This window comes from Littorina saxatilis, linkage group LG9 (assembly GCF_037325665.1).
Source record: "Littorina saxatilis isolate snail1 linkage group LG9, US_GU_Lsax_2.0, whole genome shotgun sequence".
Classification (NCBI taxonomy): domain Eukaryota; kingdom Metazoa; phylum Mollusca; class Gastropoda; order Littorinimorpha; family Littorinidae; genus Littorina; species Littorina saxatilis.
The window spans coordinates 46,209,258-46,230,267 of record NC_090253.1 but is presented as its reverse complement, the minus strand read 5'-3'; the positions used below and the strand labels follow the sequence as shown (position 1 = coordinate 46,230,267).

Here is a 21,010-nt window from a genome sequence, read left to right as displayed (position 1 = left end):
TAAAAATAAAAAAATAAATTTATAAAACGATCCAAATTTACGTTTATCTTATTCTCCATTATTTGCTGATTCCAAAAACATATAAATATGTTATATTTGGATTAAAATCAAGCTCTGAAAATTAAATATATAAAAATTATTATCAAATTTTTTTTTCGAAATCAATTTAAAAACACTTTCATCTTATTCCTTGTCGGTTCCTGATTCCAAAAACATATAGATATGATATGTTTGGATTAAAAACACGCTCAGAAAGTTAAAACGAAGAGAGGTACAGAAAAGCGTGCTATCCTTCTCAGCGCAACGAATACCCCGCTCTTCTTGTCAATTCCACGGGCACTGCCTTTGCCACGGGCGGTGGAGTGACGATGCTACGAGTATACGGTCTTGCTGCGTTGCGTTGCGTTCAGTTTCATTCTGTGAGTTCGACAGCTACTTGACTAAATATATATTGTATTTTCGCCTTACGCGACTTGTTTGTATGTGCAATATATTACAGGCACGTTAGCGGTGCGCTTGTTGCTTGTTTATCGAATACTGACTAAATGTTAAAAGCTCACATATCACCCATTATTAAAGAAAAGGGGGACAGATTTGATGTTGAAAATATAGACCCATTACTTTTTAAAGTGGCATTGGTAAAGTCTTTGAAGAATGCGTTCAATCACGAGTTTTTGAATATTTCATGTTCTTGAACCCTACCAGTCCGGATTTATTCCAGGAGATTCCACCTTTTTGTCAAAATTGGCACGGTATGAAAAATCCTCATTTACTGAATTGGTAGGTGGTTGGAACTGTATTTTTAAGGCCGTAGCGGAACGGTGTGACTATGTAACTGCATTCTGATCATCATCGGTCCATGCGGTATCGCTACCGGCACGGTTGGCCGTAACGCGTCCGCCCCGTGATTGGGAGGTCGTGGGTTCGAACCCCGGCCGGGTCATAACCTAAGACTTTAAAATTGGCAATCTAGTGGCTGCTCCGCCTGGCGTCTGGCATTATGGGGTTAGTGCTAGGACTGGTTGGTCCGGTGTCAGAATAATGTGACTGGGTGAGACATGACGCCTGTGCTGCGACTTCTGTCTTGTGTGTGGCGCACGTTATATGTCAAAGCAGCACCGCCCTGATATGGCCCTTTGTGGTCGGCTGGGCGTTAAGCAAACAAACAAACAATCAAACCAAGAAAAAAGCTGGTCTGTCAACAAACATCCTAATATATTGTACATGTTTTGCGTATTTAATTTTCTTTCTTTCTTCCCTTAACCATTGTGTTTGTGTGTGTGTGTGTGTGTGTGTGTGTGTGTGTGTGTGTGGGGGGTGTGTGTCTGTGTGTGTGTGTGTGTTTGTGTTTGTGTTTGTGTGTGTGTGTGTGTGTGTGTGTGTGTGTGTGTGTGTGCTTCAGCAAAACAAGCTGTGTTTCACACCGGTCTGCGAAAGAGTGTCACCACTAACTCACCTATCCTGTTCGACTTGGTCTACTCTGTCGGAGGAGGATACGATTTGTTTGTTTGTTTGTTTAACGCCCAGCCGACCACGAAGGGCCATATCAGGGCGGTGCTGCTTTGACATAAAACGTGCGCCACACACAAGACAGAAGTCGCAGCACAGGCTTCATGTCTCACCCAGTCACATTATTCTGACACCGGACTAACCAGTCCTAGCACTAACCCCATAATGCCAGACGCCAGGCGGAGCAGCCACTAGATTACCAATTTTAAAGTGTGTGTGTGTGTGTGTGTGTGTGTGTGTGGGGGGGGGGGTGTCTGTTTTTATAAGAGAGAAAGAGAGAGAGAGAGAGTGAGTGTGTGTGTGTGTGTGTTTGTGTGTGTGTGTGCGTGCATGAGTCTGTACTCGTGTGTGTGTGGGGTGTGTGTGTAAGAAAGACTGAGAGAGAGGGAGAAAGAGTGTGTGTGTGTGTGTGAATGTGTGTGTGCATGAGTTTGTGTGTATGTTTGTGTGTGTATGAGCGTGTATATGTGTTTGTTTGTAAAGGTGTGTGTGTCCGTCTGTCTATGTGCGTATTTGTTTGTTTGTTTGCTTAAACGCCCAGCCGACCACGAAGGGCCATGATTATCAGGGCGGTGCTGCTTTGAGATATAACGTGCGCCACACACAAGGCAGAAGTCGCAGCACAGGCTTCATGACTCACCCAGTCACATTATTCTGACATCGGACCAACCAGTCCTAGCATGCACTAACCCCATAATGCCAGACGCCAGGCGGAGCAGCCACTAGATTGCCAATTTTACCAATAGGCCAACCGTGCCGGTTGGAGGATACGATCCCCACACGGGGATATACACAGCCCCTCTCTCCGGGGTCTACTCTTTCCAGTTCCAGCTCTTCCCTAACCTGATAGGTACAGCTGTTCTCACGGGCCTGTACCAGAACGGGCAAATCATAACGCGTGCTCGTTGCAACGACGAGAGAACGACGACGTCTTGCTTCTCCGGTCAAACCCTCCACGTGCAAGCCGGTGATACATTCTGGATCTTCTTCTTCTTCTGCTGCGTTCGTGGGCTGAAACTCCCACGTACACCCGTGTTTTTTGCACGAGTGGAATTTTACGTGTATGGCCGTTTTTTACCCTGCCATTTAGGCAGCCATACGCCGTTTTCGGAGGAAGCATTCTGGATCAAGACCGGCCACTCCTTCACCGCCTACGCTACCAACCACAGCTTCTTTTCTGGGTTTCTTGTCTTGGCTGATGCATAGTTTGCGTGTTTAAAGAGAGAGGCGATAAAACACATCTGGGATATGATTGGTTTCAAGTAGTTTTCAATACAGTCAAATGGGGAGGAATAAGATACTCCCACGACACTGTTCTATCGTCTAAATCTGATCAATGTTTGGATAGTCTCAAGTATTATTCAAGGTTCAAAACTACATGCGTATTAATTTGTAACCTGAATTGCATCGCATTTAGAAACGCCAGAAATAAAAGGACGAAATCGCACAGTAAGAACCAGGCATGATGAAAAAACCACTAACTCGTCACAGAAGCAAGGGCATTGTCAAACAATCACGCCGGAAGGAAAGACTCTGCAAAGATCGTCTCTTCCGCTTTCCGATAGTTGCAGAGGGCGCGCGAGGAGTTGGCGATCCTGTCTATTTATATGTCGCATGTAGTAGGGTGACCAGCGGGGAACAACATTCCTAGATCTATGCGGTAAAATGAACGCGCTTCCAAATAAAGTTTGACAAATCTTGTAGCCTTGCATCTGTTAAAACCCAGCTGAAAACATATCTCTTCCTGAAAGCATTTGCTAAGCTTTTCCAGCTGGGGTGCTTCATTAGTGCCTGTTTTACAGTAGTGTGCCGTGTGTGTGTGTGTGTGTGTGTGTGTGTGTGTGTGTATGTGTGTGTGTGTGTATGTGTGTGTGTGTGTGTGTTTTGCTTGTGTGTTTCTGTCCATGTCATCCCCTCTCTCTCTCTCTCTCTCTCTCTCTCTCTCTCTCTCTCTCTCTCTCTCTCTGCGAGGGCGTGATTGAAGACTCTATCCCCTCCAGCGTGTGTGAGTGGTGACTGCCACGTAATCCGTGTAATCTGCCCGCTTCACCTGAACGGAGTTGTGTTTGTGTCAGGCTGACTGAGCTCGTTTGTTTAAGGACCCCAACAGGCTATTTTTGGTGTCAAAAACGCGTTTATTTGCGTTTTGGCGTGACTTAGGTTAACCAGACATATGCATGCCGTAGGAAATTGTTTTCTCACCTTCCCTCACAGGGTTTAGTTTATTTCGGAATCGTTTAGGCCATAATCCGACGAATTTCGTGGCTGAAGCGAAGCGTTTTCGCGTTCCGATCTGGCGGCCATTGTATCTCGAACGTCCGCGAGAGTACGGAAGTGGTGAATTCTGGGTAACATTTTCGATGACGTCAGAACGGGTATTCATAGAAGCAACTTTAGCTGCTGAACCTTACAGTTTTGAGCCTGGGGAGTTAAAATCAAGGGTCTGCGCGCCCCGTGATTTGTAATCATTTTTTTTACAAACCACGTTTAATGTTCCCGATATCTTCTTGTCATCCCAATAGTCAAGGCACAAAAACAAAATCCCTTGAGTTTTGGGGTAGCGCGACTCCGTTGATTTTGTTTTCTTTCTCCATATCATTACTAGATTATCCCGTCGCTGGGAAATTCGGATCACTTCCTCCCAGTGAAAAGCTAGCAGCAACAGAGTCGCGATACCCCAAAGTCAAGGGAGATCTTTGGGATTTTTCTTCCTTTTCTTTATTGTCTCATCGCTGGGAAATTTGGGTCGCTTCCTTCCAGTGAAAAGCTAGAAACAACAGAGTCGCGCTACCCGAAAGTCAGTGAATCTATTAGATTTTGTTCTCCATTTCTTTATTGTCCCATCACATTCCACAACTTGGACACATACCAAAACTTGGACAAATGACGATATTACCACGTCTTTGACACATACCACAAATTGGTCAATTACCACAACTTGGACACATACCACATCTTGGACACATACCACAACTTGGACACAGACCACATCTTATACGCATACCACAACTTGGACACATACCATAACTTGGACACATTGCAATAGCTTGGACACATACCACATCTTGGACACATACCACATCTTGGACACATACCACAACTTGGACACATACCACTACTTAAACACATACCACAACTTGGACACATTCCACATCTTGGACACATACCACATCTTGGACACATACCACATCTTGAACACATACCACAACTTGGACACATACCACAACTTGGACACATACCACATATTGGACACATACCATAACTTGGACACATTACCACATCTTGGACACATACCACAACTTGGACACATACCACATCTTGGACACATACCACATCTTGGACACATACCACAACTTGGACACATTCCACATCTTGGACACATACCACATCTTGAACACATTCCACATCTTGGACACATACCACAACTTGGACACTGACATACCACAACTTGGACACATACCACAACTTGGACATATACCACAATTGCACATATTGGACACATACCACAACTTGGACATATACCACAACATTGCACATATTGGACACATACCACAACTTGGACACATACCACAACTTGGACACATTCCACAACTTGGAAATTTCCACAACTTGGACCACAAACGCGACTCTGTTGCTGCTAACTTTTCACTGGGAGGAAGCGATCCGAATTCGCCAGCGATGAAGGAAAATAACGAAATGGAAAAAGAAAGAAAAACAAATCTAATGAATCCCTTGACTTTGGGGTAGCGCGACTCTGTTGCTGCTAGCTTTCCACTGGGAGGAAGCGATCCGAATTTCCCAGCGATGGGACAATAGGCTGAATAGATATAATTTTTTATTTTATTTTTATTTTTTTTTTACAAATCGCGGATTTAGGTTCGACGTAATTTGTACAATATGTTTTACATTTTTACAAACCACGGGTTAACAGCTCAGTTGGAGGTTTAATTGGTGCCAGTGTGTAGACATAGGCCTACAGGCTGGGGGAGTGGCTTAGGAGCGAGCAGATAGCTGTATCGTTATCAGCGTCTGTTACTGGAGATCGTTCTTACAGCGGCGTCCGACTCGAGTTGAGACGGAAGTGTCCCACCTATTTGGGTTGATAATCGGGGATTAATGTAGAATTGTATCCTCTTAGTCAGGTTTGAGGCACAAAGTGTACGAGGAAAAAACATTCTCTCTCAAGGGTGGAAGTAAAATGTCTGCCAGACTCAGCAAATAGATTAGGCAGCCCATGATCACTGTTGTGAGTGTAGTTGAAGTTCTATCGGATTTGTTGTTGGCTATCTTGTTGAAGACGTATAATTATGTTCTCGAATTTAAGTTGATGTTGTTGTTGTCGTCGTCGTAGATGACATCAAGGTTGTAACGTGTCAAATCAATCGTGTTCCACCTACAGTTTATCAGTGTAAAGCTGTTGTTGTTGACATTGTAGTTGTTCTTGGTTCAAGTTGTTGTCAGTGTTATTGTCTTCGTTGTATTTGTTACCCAGTCGGATAGAAACAAATAAAAACTCAAGCCTGAGTCTTTTTTTTTTGCAACTCCGAACATTCGGCAGCAGCACACTCTCTCGGCATGATGTCGGGAGCACGCGCGCATCCACAGCTGCAGCAAAGACGCACACCGAGCCACAGGAGCTTGTATCAAATCGCCAGTCGATCATTATTTACAGTCCACTACTACGACATACTACTAGTACTACATATAGTACTAGAGGAATAAGCGGCTTCGCCGGGGTGAATCGCGAGACAGAGACAGACAGCGTGGCGGTTCATCACAATCACCTCTGCAGGCGAAGTCCTGTCAAACGGGATTGAGAATTTTAGAGCTTATTTCTTAGCCCTATATTATCTGTTGTGGCTTCTCAAATGCCAGAACATACAGACAGACAAAAGCCGCTAGACCCCATCACAAACAGAACTCTACAATCCACAGGTTTTTGCCCACACACACACACACAAACACACACACAGAGAAGCCGTATATATATATATATGTATATGTATATCTATAAATATATAGAGATAGGTGAGAGTGTATTTTTCGCGTGGCTATAAATTGATTCGACCTTTTCACTTTGACAGTAAGAACAACTTACGGGTGCAAGGGAAGCGTTCTGGACAGCGCAGTGACATTCTAAAAATAGTCACTCTCAGAAACGGGAATTTGGGGTGAACGGCGCGACAGAGACAGACAGCGTGGCGGTTCACCACAATCACCTTTGAAAGGCGAAGTCCTGTCAAACGGGATTGAGAATTTTAGAGCTTATTTCTTAGCCCTATATTATCTGCTGTGGCTTTTCACATGCCAGAACATACAGACAGACAAAAGCCGCTAGACCCCATCACAAACAGAACTCTATAATACATAGGTTTTTGCCTACACACACACACAAACACACACACACACAGAGAAGCCGTATATATATATGCATATATCTGTATCTATAAATATATAGAGATAGGTGAGAGTGTATTTTTCGCGTGGCTATAAATTGATTCGACCTTTTCACTTTGACAGTAAGAACAACTTACGGGTGCAAGGGAAGCGTTCTGGACAGCGCAGTGACATTCTAAAAATAGTCACTCTCAGAAACGGGAATTTGGGGTGAACGGCGCGACAGAGACAGACAGCGTGGCGGTTCACCACAATCACCTTTGAAAGGCGAAGTCCTGTCAAACGGGATTGAGAATTTTAGAGCTTATTTCTTAGCCCTATATTATCTGCTGTGGCTTATCACATGCCAGAACATACAGACAGACAAAAGCCGCTAGACCCCATCACAAACAGAACTCTATAATACATAGGTTTTTGCCTACACACACACACAAACACACACACACACAGAGAAGCCGTATATATATATGCATATATCTGTATCTATAAATATATAGAGATAGGTGAGAGTGTATTTTTCGCGTGGCTATAAATTGATTCGACCTTTTCACTTTGACAGTAAGAACAACTTACGGGTGCAAGGGAAGCGTTCTGGACAGCGCAGTGACATTCCAAAAATAGTCACTCTCAGAAACGGGAATTTGGGGTGAACGGCGCGACAGAGACAGACAGCGTGGCGGTTCACCACAATCACCTTTGAAAGGCGAAGTCATGTCAAACGGGATTGAGAATTTTAGAGCTTATTTCTTAGCCCTATATTATCTGCTGTGGCTTCTCACATGCCAGAACATACAGACAGACAAAAGCCGCTAGACCCCATCACAAACAGAACTCTATAATACATAGGTTTTTGCCTACACACACACACAAACACACACACACACACAGAAGCCGTATATATATATGCATATCTGTATCTATAAATATATAGAGATAGGTGAGAGTGTATTTTTCGCGTGGCTATAAATTGATTCGACCTTTTCACTTTGACAGTAAGAACAACTTACGGGTGCAAGGGAAGCGTTCTGGACAGCGCAGTGACATTCTAAAAATAAATAGTAACTTACAACTGAACGGGAAAGCCACACGAAGGAAGGGAGATAAACGCCAAACACTGGAGAAGATAAGGAAGAGTTACTTATAATGGTGAAATGAACACAAAAACGAACATGAGTTTAGCGCTGCGCGCTGAGAGCACGTGTTGAAATATCTCATCGATGATATTGTGTCCGGGGTGTAGCTGAATACGGTGTCCAAATTTGAAAAAGAACCACCGAGAACTTTGGCGTTGTGATGTGGTGTAGCGGCTATGGTGTGTCGGTATGGGGGCCCGGGTAAGCTGAGGTGGAACCAAAATAGCTGAGGTGGAACCAAAATCGGTTCCGCGCTGCGCGCTGAGAGCACGTGTTGAAATATCTCATCGACCAGGTTGTGTCCAGGGTGTACCTGAATATGATCACCAAATTTGAAACAGATCCATCGAGAACCTTGGCCGCGCATCGCGCACAGACACACAGACAGACACACAGACACTAGTCGTATATATATATAGATATAGTACTAGTAGTATGTCGTAGTAGTGGACTGTAAATAATGATCGACCGGCGATTTGATACAAGCTCCTGTGCACCGAGCGTTGCTACTTTTGCTTCTGGCTCCCGCCGCGGGGAAATTTTTGAAGTCTCGAGTAGCAGACGAATTTGGTCGCTTTTTGAGCATGCACTTTGTGTAAAATTAGACTGATGCAACACAAAACCTGAGATTTACTGATCGGTTTTAGCATCTGTAGATGCTTACCTATATCATTAAATCAACCCCAACTGCTTTATCTGACCTTAAAAAGAGCCTGTTATGGTCCTTTAAAGTCGAGTGTTAGTGCAGAGGTCTGTGACGCTATTGTGAGACTTTACCATATTGTGTTGCAAGACTGCCAGCATAAATTTGTTGTTTGTGTTTATAGTTTGAACTGACTGTCGTGTTGCTTTTTTCGTGACGGTTGTTGTTTTGCTTTTTTCATAACAGTTTCTGTGTATGTGTTTGTTATCATTGTGTGTGTTTACTCCTTGTTTTATTATGCTCAGTGTTGGTCATTTAAATGTGTATCACCTCTATAATAAGGTCCATGATGTATGTGCCTTCCTTGAAAAAGCATCTCTGAATTATCATTTATTTGGTATTATACTGAATCAAGATTAGATTCCAGGGTTTCCGATAATGATATCGCGATTGTTGATTATTGTGTTGAAAGGCGAGAACCAGAAATTCAAGGGCAGACCGGAATCGCGGTATATATTCATGACTCAATTAAACACATTACGCGTAGACGCATAGACCTGGAACCCAGCGCAGTAGAATGCATTTGGTTAGAACTCAAACCCAGAAAATCAATGGCCCCTCAATTCGTGTGATTTCTTTACAGAAATCCTGCTGCAAATGTTGAGTGGTATGATCATGTTGTACAAATGTTAGACAATGTTTACAATAAGAGCAAACTCAATGCTGACGTTCTGTTGCTTGGCGATTTTAACATAGACATGTTAAAGTCCCATCCTAGCTGGGAATCAACTACTCAGTTATTTGGGCTTAAAGTGTTATTTAGAATAAATAAAGTTTAAATTTGTGTGAGTGCGCTCAGCTCGGTCTCTCGTGCAGTCGGTCCCTTCTGCGGGATGGGTTACACCTTGGAGTAGCGTGTTCGGCGGTTGGGTCGGGCTGCACGTGAGAGGGATCCTGTATCGTGTGGCAGTTGTGTGTGTAGGGCCTATTGAGTAAAATATTCCTACGCCTAGATAATTATGTGATTGTTAGCTTTTGCATTCAGTGTAGTCAGTCAGCTTTTGTACACCGGCGCAGCAGCAGCAAACAAATTTTTGCCACCCTCCTCCTTCCCCTTCTTCCACCTCAGGCTGGTTGCCAAACTTCGTTTTTATTCGTAAATGCAATTATTAGAGAAAATGTCTTATGCTTGCGTAAAATGATTTACTGGCCTTGTTATGTGTATATAATATTATGTATTTGTATTGTATGTGGTGGTGAAATTGTTTTATCTCTTGTTTTATCAAAGATATTTTGTAATTAAATTATAGCCTTTTATGGCTTTTTGAACGCCCAATTCGGTTTTATGGTCTTCCAGTGTGGTTGCATGTGTCTTCTTGATAATCAGTGTTTGTGTGAGTAGTGTGTGTGTGAGAGGTGTTTGTGTGAGTAGTGTGTGTGTGAGTGGTGTTTGTGTGAGTAGTGTGTGTGTGAGTGGTGTTTGTGTGAGTAGTGTGTGTGTGAGTGGTGATAATCAGTGTCTGTGTGAGTAGTGTGTGTGTGAGTGGTGATAATCAGTGTCTGTGTGAGTAGTGTGTGTGTGAGTGGTGATAATCAGTGTCTGTGTGAGTAGTGTGTGTGTGAGAGGTGATAATCAGTGTCTGTGTGAGTAGTGTGTGTGTGAGTGGTGATAATCAGTGTTTGTGTGAGTAGTGTGTGTGTGAGTGGTGATAATCAGTGTTTGTGTGAGTAGTGTGTGTGTGTGAGTGGTGATAATCAGTGTTTGTGTGAGTAGTGTGTGTGTGAGTGGTGATAATCAGTGTGTGTGTGAGTGTGTGTGAGTGGTGATAATCAGTGTTTGTGTGAGTAGTGTGTGTGTGAGTGGTGATAATCAGTGTTTGTGTGAGTAGTGTGTGTGTGAGTGGTGATAATCAGTGTTTGTGTGAGTAGTGTGTGTGTGAGTGGTGATAATCAGTGTCTGAGTGAGTAGTGTGTGTGTGAGTGGTGATAATCAGTGTTTGTGTGAGTAGTGTGTGTGTGAGTGGTGTTTGTGTGAGTAGTGTGTGTGTGAGTGGTGTTTGTGTGAGTAGTGTGTGTGTGTGAGTGGTGTTTGTGTGAGTAGTGTGTGTGTGAGTAGTGTGTGTGTGAGTGGGTGTGTGCTTGATGTGTGTGAATATTGACTTGCAGCAGTACATGCATGAATATAAAAATTTAACAGCTTGTAAAGTCACCCACAAGGGTAACTTCAACGACGTCTACATTGCTCGATCATATTTACACGAATAATCCGGACACAGTCTTAGGTGCCTGTGTATCCGACCTAAGTGTAAGTGATCATAGTCCTGTAAACTGTTCCAAATTGATGAAGTTACCCAAGGCAGAATCAAAAGGTCACACATATATTTCATACAGGTATTTTAAGCATTTTAAATCAAGGTCTCTTCTTTAATGATTTGAATTGTACACCTTTTGCTTCTGTGCTTACTTTTATCGATCCTAACGAGGCACTTGAAGCCTGGTATTCCCTCTTTATCGATGTAGTAAATCGACATGCACCTGTGAGGCGGAAACGAGTAAGACATCCTAAACTTCCTCCCTGGTTAATTATTGATATTATCGAAGCAATGGCGTATCGCGACCAGTTAAAGACAAAAAAATTATTTGAAGATTATAAAAAAAGCGCGAAACAGAGTAAAGAATCTTGTGAGAAACGCGAAGCGATCATATTTTAATAAACTTGTGGGTAACAGCAAAGACGTTTCAAAAGTCTGGCGCGCCATGAACACGTTGTTAAAAGGCAACTCTTAAAAAAATAATAGTATTCCTCAGAATATAAAGGCCAACGATTTTAAGGCAGCAGATATTTCCGCCGCAAAGTGAAACTGATTCGAAAGAATACGTTATTCCTTTGATGAAACATATCCTGGATTGTTCAGCAAACACACACACACACACACACACACACACACACACACACACACACACACACACACACTGACACACACACATACACACACACACACACACACACATATCACGGACAATTTGCAGTCACAGAATACCCAACACTGGTGCATTGCATGAAGACATTTTTTTTAATTATTATTTTCAAATGCTAAAACAGGTGTAATACTACCCTCAGCGAACTTCATGTCTGTTAGAATGATGCATCGACGTAGTTGGTACTGCCTGAAAGAGAAAGTATGATACGTATCTTGGTTAACATCATAAAAGGCGATACAATGGAAAACAGCAACATATCTGAACTTAGAGAAATAATCCTATGGAATAGTTGGCTACTGACGGATTTGTTTTCAAGCCGTTCTTGTCATAACTGTGGTAAATGCACTCATAATAATTATCAAAAACAACCCAAATAAGCAAACACACGGAAAGATAGTCAACAACGATTATGACAAGGATGAGGAGGAAGAGGAACACAATGATACTGACGACGATGATGATAACTGATGATGACAAGATAGTCAAAAACGAGTATGACAAGGATGAGGAGGAAGAGGAACACAATGATACTGACGACGATGATGAATAATGGTGATAAGATGATGATTATTGATAATAACTAGATAGTCAAACACGATTATGACGAGTATGACGAGGAGGAGGAGGAAGAGGAGGAAGAGGAACACAATGATACTGACGACGACGACAATGATGATTAATGATGCTGACAAGCGCACCTGATACAGCGCGGCGTGGCTTTCACTCGGGCGCTACCCACAGCAGAGCGATGGACATGAAGGTCTCCTTGCCCACGTTGCTCCCGAAGTCATTGTTCATCCACAGCGTGTCGCCCTTAGTGAACTGGAAGACCCTGGCCTGGCCGCTCTTGGTGCGGTGTTTGTAGAACAAAGCGACCAGGTACCGGTTGTTCTTGTATAAATTTACCTTAATAACAATAATAATGATTAAGTAGAAGTGCAATGCCAAGGCACTGCATCCCGCGAAGGACAAATCGCCTCTCTCTCCCACACACTCACTCGCACATATCAGACTTTTTGTGAAAGTTGAGGAGGTACTGTCACACCCCTATTTTTCAACCAAATTGATTGAAAGTTTGGTAAAGCAATCTTCGACGAAGTCCGGACTATGGGATTGCATTTCAGCTTGAACGCTTAACATTAGTTAACTGGCTTGCTCATTAAAGTTGTCATTATAATCGAATTTTCAGAATAAGGTTAAACAAGAGGCGAAGCCTTCAAGGCTCACGTAAGGAATCGACAAACAGTAACACAAACTCAATCACTCCGTCACACATACACACACACACACACACACAGTAAGCATAGGTGACACTGTGCAAGAAAGCGAGACACTAGATCTAGATATGTCTGTCTGCATGTAGCCTACTTACAGGGACACTGCCTACATACATACAGCATGACTTCCCTTCTTTGTCTCTGTTAATCTAGGGAGAAAATATCCAGCGATATTTCTCCGTAGGCCTAACGTTCGGCCATGACCTAGGCAAAATAACTTGCGCAGCCGCAGAAACAAGAAAATGGAAATCTTTTATGAAATGATTGGGAGCCACGCAAATTTGACCTCTTGATTCTGACCATGAACCCGCTGTTGATAATCTGGAAGGTCGTACCAGAAATGCAGATCTATCTCTGGCCGATTCATAGATTCAACCTACAAACTGCGACCTCATCTGTGATCCAATCAATGCGTGAAATCTTTTATTCTATAAAGCCTTATGGCTCGTTTCGACAAGCATTAAACGGATGAAATTAACCACATGCAGTTTATTCTTCAGAAAAATGCACACACAAAAATGGGTTGGGTTCGGTGATTTGTACATAAACGTCTTCCTCACGATAGATTCGCTGATTTGTCTTATGAAGCCGTCGTCAACACGAACACAATGATTGCAGAAGCAAACTCTGTACCTACACGACCGAGACACAAGACTGATTATTTCACAGCTGCAATGTGAATAGAGAACAAAGACGTTTTGGGTAAGCTTACTCACGTCAGGTCTTTACTGACGGAAAATTCCGAACAAAAGTAAATGACGTCAAAGTCTCTTTCGCTTTGCGTGTAACTTTGTCATGACATCTTTTTGTGACGACAGTATACGCGACAATTTGTTCGCTTCCGGTGTCATTTTAGACTGAAAAGCAACTCAAAAGAAGGAGCTAAGCCTGTGTCTTGAAACAGGTGAAACACTCTTTTGGATTGCCGTTTCAATGTTAACCAAAAAGTTAAAGGAAAAAAAACCAAGGTTCAGTTGCGAACTGACAGCGGATTGAGCATTTATTCCTGTTGATGAAGGTACGATTGAAGCTTTATTCTCTCCGTCAACCAACAAGACTAGATTTGTAGCAGACGAAAATCAAAGTGTGCGTTTTTCCTGTCTTGTGAAGGCGATTATGTCGTTATAAGTTATCTGTACGTTGTGAAGACATTTCAAAACAAAATTTAGCTTTGATGCGTAAGCTTATACGTTTTCATCCATGGAATTGGTTTTTTCGTCTCGGCAGGGTGAATGAATTCATGATGTCTTTTCCGGAACCGGACAAAACTGGCCTTGCCAAGACTGAAACAAAATATAGTTCTACAACTTCTAGGCTTGGGTTGATTGCCCATGGTGAATTTCCAATGATTTGTTCCCACATCTCATGACAAATTCTCTTTACTTTGGTCATGCCATATATACGTTACAGCTCAGTCCATCCATGGTATCGCGTGATATTTTGTCTCGACGGGGTGAAAGAATATAATGACGTCACTCTCGGCAAAGCCTCGAGTGACGTCATCATATTCATTGACCCAGTCTAGACAAAATATCAGGCGATACCATGGATGGACGGAGCTGTAACTTATACATACGCACGCACGCACAGACAGACAAAGTTTAGCATCGCATAGGCTACACTCACGTGAGCCAAAAATGATCTTTTCCTGAATTAATAAAGAATATATAGATATGTCATGTTTACCCTAAACATGTGCTCAGAATGAAAGATAACAGGAAATAAAAAATGTGATGTCTCAGTAACTTAAATAATGACTGTAGCGGGAGAGCCCTACTAGCTCAGAGTTGCAGGTACTCAGTGACCCCACCTTCCTTCTAGTCACCCCCACCTTTCCTGTAGATACCCCCATCCCCTCCGTTACAGCCAGCCCACAGCGATCACAGAAGATTAGTACCGAGTCTTTGAGAGACTATAAAAGAGGCCGGCTCTGCGAGTCTCGTCAGGAGCTGCAAAGAAAGCCTCTTGGCCATAGCTGAGGCGCGACCGAACAAGGGCACGGACAAGATGGATCAATGGTTTTCCGGCTGCCCACGACTCTCTGCTCAGAACCTTTATCAGGTTTAGAGAGCGTTGAGCTTTTCTCACAAGTGAGTCTATGTGTGGGCCCCAACTGAGAGAGCTTGTGAATGTCACTCCCAAGAACTTGGTTTTATCTGCTGGCACCAGCTGCACCCCATTTATGGTGATGGAACATGTCCTTTTGACAAGCTGCACTCCTGTGAAAGCCATGAACACGGTTTTTTCGGTAGATAGCTCAAAGCCATTCGTCTGCATGTAGTCAGCAATTTGGTCGACTTTTTCTTGGTACCGCCCCATTTTTGTTTTGATTGTTCTTTCTGACTTGCAGTTGACTGCTTCCCAGAGGGCCATGTCATCGGCAAACAGAGACAATGAGGCCTCCTTGAGGTTCAGATTTGCTGCATCGTGGACCATGATGCTGAACAATATGGGGGCTATGATGCTTCCTTGAGGCACCCCCATATCTAGGACATGTGTTTGAGAGATGGACTGCCCCACTCTAACAGCCATGGACCTGTCTGTGAGGAATTCCTGGACAAATTCCAGCAGGCGCCCTGAGATCCCCATGTTGGACATTTTCTGAATTAGCTTTCCATGCCAGACCGTGTCAAATGCTCTTCTAATGTCGAAGAAGGTTGCCAGCACTGTTCTGCCTCGTGCTTTAGCCTTCTTGATGTGGGCTGTAAGTTTTACCACATGCTCCATGCAGGCTTGACCCTTTCTGAAGCCTGCCTGGCAGAGGGGAAGAATGTTGTTCTTTTCAAGAAAGTGTTCTAGTCTGTTTTTTACAATTCTTTCGTATACCTTGCCAAGGTGAGGTGTGAGTGAAATTGGGCGGTAGCTTGTCGGCAGGTGCCGGGGTTTACCGTCTTTGGGAAGAGCAATCACCAGAGCGTTTTTCCAGGCTGAGGGAAGTTTTGAGCTCGCCCAACAGTGCTGGTAAAACTGTAGCAGCACTTCCAGCATGGGCTCAGGAAACCGGCGTATCATGTTGTATGAAATGGGGTCTAAGCCGGTTGCGACATTTCCGGATTTGATTCCTTGGATTGCCTTCCTCAACTCATTGATACCCAGATCCTGGTTTATCGGCAGTGAGTTGTCTGCTGCTGCTCGCCCGAATTTATCTTCTTCCTTTCGACGGTAATCAGCGAGCGACTGTGGCATATGAGCTGCCTGACTGACTTTTGCAAATGTCTCAGCCAGCACCTCGGCCTTCTCAAGATTACTTTGTGTGTACTCATTCCCGTTCAGCAAAGGTTTTTCAGGCAAGAACACTTTCCTTTTGAATTTTCGCAGCTTGGTCCATACAAGGGACGCGTCTCCTTGGTTATGCACCTTTTTACAACAGAAATCTGTCCAGTAGTCTGCTTTTGCCTGTTCATTGACCGCAGCACACTCCTTTTCAACTTCTTCAAGGGCTGTTTTATTGGAGGCTGACTGATTCTTCTGATATGCTTTTGTAAAACGCCGTTTGCGCTGCACCGCAGCTCTGCATTCTTCATTCCACCAGGGGGAAGGTGCCTGTTCTCTCTTTTGAGGCCCAGAAGCGCGTTTTGGAATAGCTTGATCAGCTGCACTGAGGATTGCCTGTCTGATGTTACCATAGTACTGGTCTATGTCATTGTCTTTGAACTCAGTCTCTCCACATATATGCGTTAGAGTCTTCTTGAACTTCTCCCAATCTGCTTTGGCACAGATGTACTTTGGCGTACGATCAACTTCAGCAGGATCAGGGTCAGCTTCATGGATGGTCGCGTGTATCAGATAGTGGTCAGATCCGAGTGTGTTGGGGTAGACCTGCCAGTCGATGGTAAGGGAAAGTTCGGGGCTAACCAGGGTAAGATCAATGGCAGATGATCTGTCTCTTTGTCGCTGGGCTTGTCTGGTGGCCGTGCCATCATTAAGTAGCACCAAATCTGAGATGCTGATGTCTTCAGCCAGCTGAGTGTCAGGGCTGTGAAGGGCATATGGGAACAGAGTGGCCTGTCCAAGGAAAAGCTGGTCACAGGTGGTACTCTTCCTTACCCTCCATGGCTGCTTGAAGCCCCAAATCTGATCATAGACTATGGAGACGGCCTCAAAAAGGCAGAAGACCCATTGCTGCTAGCCACAGTTGCAAAAGAAAAGATCGATCAACGATTTAAAAGCCACCTACAGGTCTTCACAGATGGTTCGATCCTGCAGTCAGGGGAGGCTGGGTGTGCCTTGTCGATTCCTGGACTTGATATAACACGAAAATACAAGCTAAACAAGGGGATCAGCATCTTCTCTGCAGAGTTATTTGCTATCTACATGGCCTGCACACTGATAAACGATCTGCCAACCCCACCCCTGGGGGTGGTCATCCTTACGGACTCAAAATCCTCGTTGCAAGCACTTGCACATGGCACCAAGAACAGAGGAGAGATGCAAACTGAAATTCATTTCTTAGCCCACCAAATTATGACAAAAGGAACAGACTTTTCCCTCATGTGGCTGCCATCCCACACAGGAATCCGGGGAAATGAAATGGCGGACAGAGCAGCAAAAGCAGCGGCTATGTCAACCATGCCAGTGACAGACATTCGGCTCTCCTGCCAGGAAGCCAAACTGCTGCTAGCCAAGCTAAAAAGAGAGGACAGAGAGCAGACACTGTCACAAACATGTGAAGAGAGAGGATGGATACACCTCCCCTACAATAGGAAAGGGCACCACCTCCCACTCCCCCCGAGACCCATGAGCCTGTTGCGTCGCTTGCGCACGGTCAGCAGCCGCATCTACTGGGACAAGGTAGTCTGTCAGTGTGGCAAGACTGGACACCTCACACACGTGTTTGAAGGTTGTGACACTCTCAAGGAAGAGATGTCTAGTCTCATCCGCTACAGAAGGGAGAATGCTCTCAGTCTGGGAGACTTTCTCCGCCCACACCCATCACTCGGAGAGAAACCGATGATGGTCTTGGTCACCAATTTGTTCACCTCAACTGTTGCGAGCTGGTTCTAGTGTGCTTGCAGCAGACCCAGCACAGCACAGATCCACTTCTGGAATCTTAAGCTAAATGTGTCCCAAGACACACATTTTGTAGTCCTGGCATCCTGAAAGGTAGAGGCCCCAACCTACAGGTTTGCTACCATACCAAAAACGCCTCCAGACACGGGAACTTGGGAGCAGAGGCAACAGCTCCGCTTGAACCTCAGAAACCAAATGTGCCTCCAGACACACAGATCCCTTAGACGGCCGAGGCTGTGGCCTCTAAGGTTCTCTTGTACCAAACCGCCTCCTGACTCTGCATCAGATTGCTTGCGCTGGCATCTGCTTACATAGACTCACATTAAGTCACCACCGAGTGGTAGACACAGACGACATTTGGTAGCACTGACTGCCAGCTTCACGGTAATGCGTACCCATAGCGCGGCTCTGCATGGGTGGGAATGTTCTGAGCAAAACACTATGTGTTACTCCATACCCCCCGCCCTCCATGGAACTCCTTGACCCCAACAAATTGGGGGGGGGGGGGGGAGTTTGCCCAGTCGGTAGAGGCGCTGGCTTTAAAACCGGTTGTTACTATCCGCGTGGGTTCAACCCCCAAGTTCGGCGCGGGATGTGTGTCCCAGAGTCAACTTTGTGCAGACTCTCCTCGGTGTCCGAACGCTCCCGTGTGCACGCATGCGCACGATAAAGATCCCAAGGTCACAACGAAAGCCTCAGGCCTTGGAAACACGAATACATGCATGCAAAAATATGAAGCCCGGGTGTCCGTTCGGCCAACAGCCAAAAAAGTAACCATTTCAGCACTGACCCAAGACGACCCAACCAGGTCCCAAGCCCATTTCAGGTCTCCTCTAGCAGCCGGCAGCCAGCTGTCTACATCCCCCCCCCTCCCCCGCATTTTTATTTTTTATTTTCATACAAGGCCGGGTTTTCCCGTGTAACATGCCCCTAATGGCTTTGCCGTGAGGGCGTAAAACTTTCATTTCATCGAGTCTCGTCAGTCAGCGCTGAATAAGTGCTTGCTCTCTTTCCCTCGTCTTTTTCTCTCTCTTTCTTACACGCTGCACAAGTGTATACTATGTCTCTGTTTCGTAGTTCGTTTTGTCTTTCAGCGTTGAACAAATTCTGTGTGTTTTGCTTGTTTGTTGTCTCTCAGCGTTGAATAAATGCTGTGTGTTTTGCTTGATCGTTGTCTCTCAGCGTTGAACAAATGCTGTGTGTTTTGCTTGCTCGTTGTCTCTCAGCGTTGAACAAATGCTGTGTGTTTTGCTTGATCGTTGTCTCTCAGCGTTGAACAAATGCTGTGTGTTTTGCTTGATCGTTGTCTCTCAGCGTTGAACAAATGCTGTGTGTTTTGCTTGATCGTTGTCTCTCAGCGTTGCATTTAAATGCTGAACGTTTGCATGTTCGTTCCGTCTTTCAGTGTTGAGTATACGTATTGTTGCCGTGTCTGTCTTGTGTGTGAAACAGAGCCAGCAGGAACGAGATAGGCATACATAAGAAAGGAGCCGTAGGTGTTAGTTATTAATCGGAGTTAGGGTAAACGCTAGGTAAGACTGATTGAAGGATTGTTTGGTGCTTTGTTTGATGGGTTTGTTACTTGCTTTTCATGTAATATAGTGTAAAATAAAACCTTGTAACTGTTTCCTATGAGTTATGGTGAACATCACTGTACGTACGAGAGGTGAGCGTGAACATGCGTGTGTCGGTGAACGAACGTAAGTGTGTGAGCTTGCTTTCGTGTCATGTATTGTAACTTCTGCCTCTCCTTGACTGTTGTCCTGTAAACATGTGTTGTTAAAACTGTACTGTACGTGGCAAACTCTAACATCCAAAACACACACCACAATATTTATGTAACACACAGTCTAGATTACTAAGAAACACACAGGGTTTCCTCTAAATACCGAGGTCGGCTAGTATTGTAGGCACATGTATTGAACACAACGCGAGGCATAGACTAGACTGATTGTGCAGCTACATCACATAGGGCCAGAGTAAAGGTGAGATAAAGAGTTGCTCTCCTCGGCAATCTTCAGCCTCCCCCTGAGAACAATTAATGAGGATACGGACCCTCACTAGGGCTCCGGTTACAATGACAATAGAACATTTATATAGCGCTTCTCCACAGCTCAAAGCGCTTTACACAGGCTGGGTGCGGGAGGGGAGATATATATACAAACCAGCACACCGTGCAGTAAATGTCGCATCACAATATGGAACAAGAACGGCAAAGCCCATACGACTCACATGCTTGACCTTGGCCTTTACATGACCTTGACCTTCAGGGTCAAGGTCAAATAACTAAACCTAGCAACGACATCATACACTAAGAACTGCTTTACACATTTTCCCTACCAAAATACATGTGACCTTGACCCAAGGTCAAGGTCATCCAAGGTCATGCAACACAAAGCTGTTAATTCAAGACATAGGAAGTACAATGGTGCTTATTGGCTCTTTCTACCATGAGATATGGTCACTTTTAGTGGTTCACTACCTTATTTTGGTCACATTTCATAAGGGTCAAAGTGACCTTGACCTTGATCATATGTGACCAAATGTGTCTCATGATGAAAGCATAACATGTGCCCCACATAATTTTTAAGTTTGAAACAGTTATCTTCCATAGTTCAGGGTCAAGGTCACTTCAAAATATGTATACAATCCAAGTTTGAAGAGCTCCTGTGACCTTGACCTTGAAGCAAGGTAAACCAAACTGGTATCAAAAGATGGGGCTTACTTTGCCCTATATATCATATATAGGTGAGGTATTCAATCTCAAAAACTTCAGAGAAAATGGGAAAATGGGAAAAATAGCTGTTTTTTAGACAACATTTATGGCCCCTGCGACCTTGACCTTGAAGCAAGGTCAAGATGCTATGTATGTTTTTTGGGGCCTTGCCAAATCTGGTACTGATAGACTGAATATTGTCCAAAAAATATCCAACGGGGGGGACGGACGGACGGACGACTCGGGTGAGTACATAGACTCACTTTTGCTTCGCATGTGAGTCAAAAATAGACATCAATGCAATAAGCGAATACATAAGCACTGCTGTATGCACCATGGACAA

The 21,010-nt window shown here is 44.2% G+C and overlaps 2 protein-coding genes across 2 annotated transcripts in view; both read right to left on the bottom strand.

Moving 5' to 3' along the window:
* Positions 1-21,010, bottom strand: part of LOC138976244 (uncharacterized) — a 197,598-nt gene that overhangs the window by 117,249 nt on the left and 59,339 nt on the right. The gene's annotated exons all lie outside the window — the stretch shown is intronic.
* The window catches only part of LOC138976241 (uncharacterized), a 29,941-nt gene continuing 20,670 nt past the window's right edge, over positions 11,740-21,010 (bottom strand). Inside the window, exons 2-3 of the mRNA XM_070349071.1 lie at positions 12,363-12,570; positions 11,740-11,850 (exon numbers count right to left, since the gene is read on the bottom strand). Coding sequence (XP_070205172.1) covers positions 12,385-12,570 — 186 coding nt within the window. The 3' untranslated portion in view covers positions 11,740-11,850; positions 12,363-12,384. The remainder of the gene's footprint in view (positions 11,851-12,362; positions 12,571-21,010) is intronic.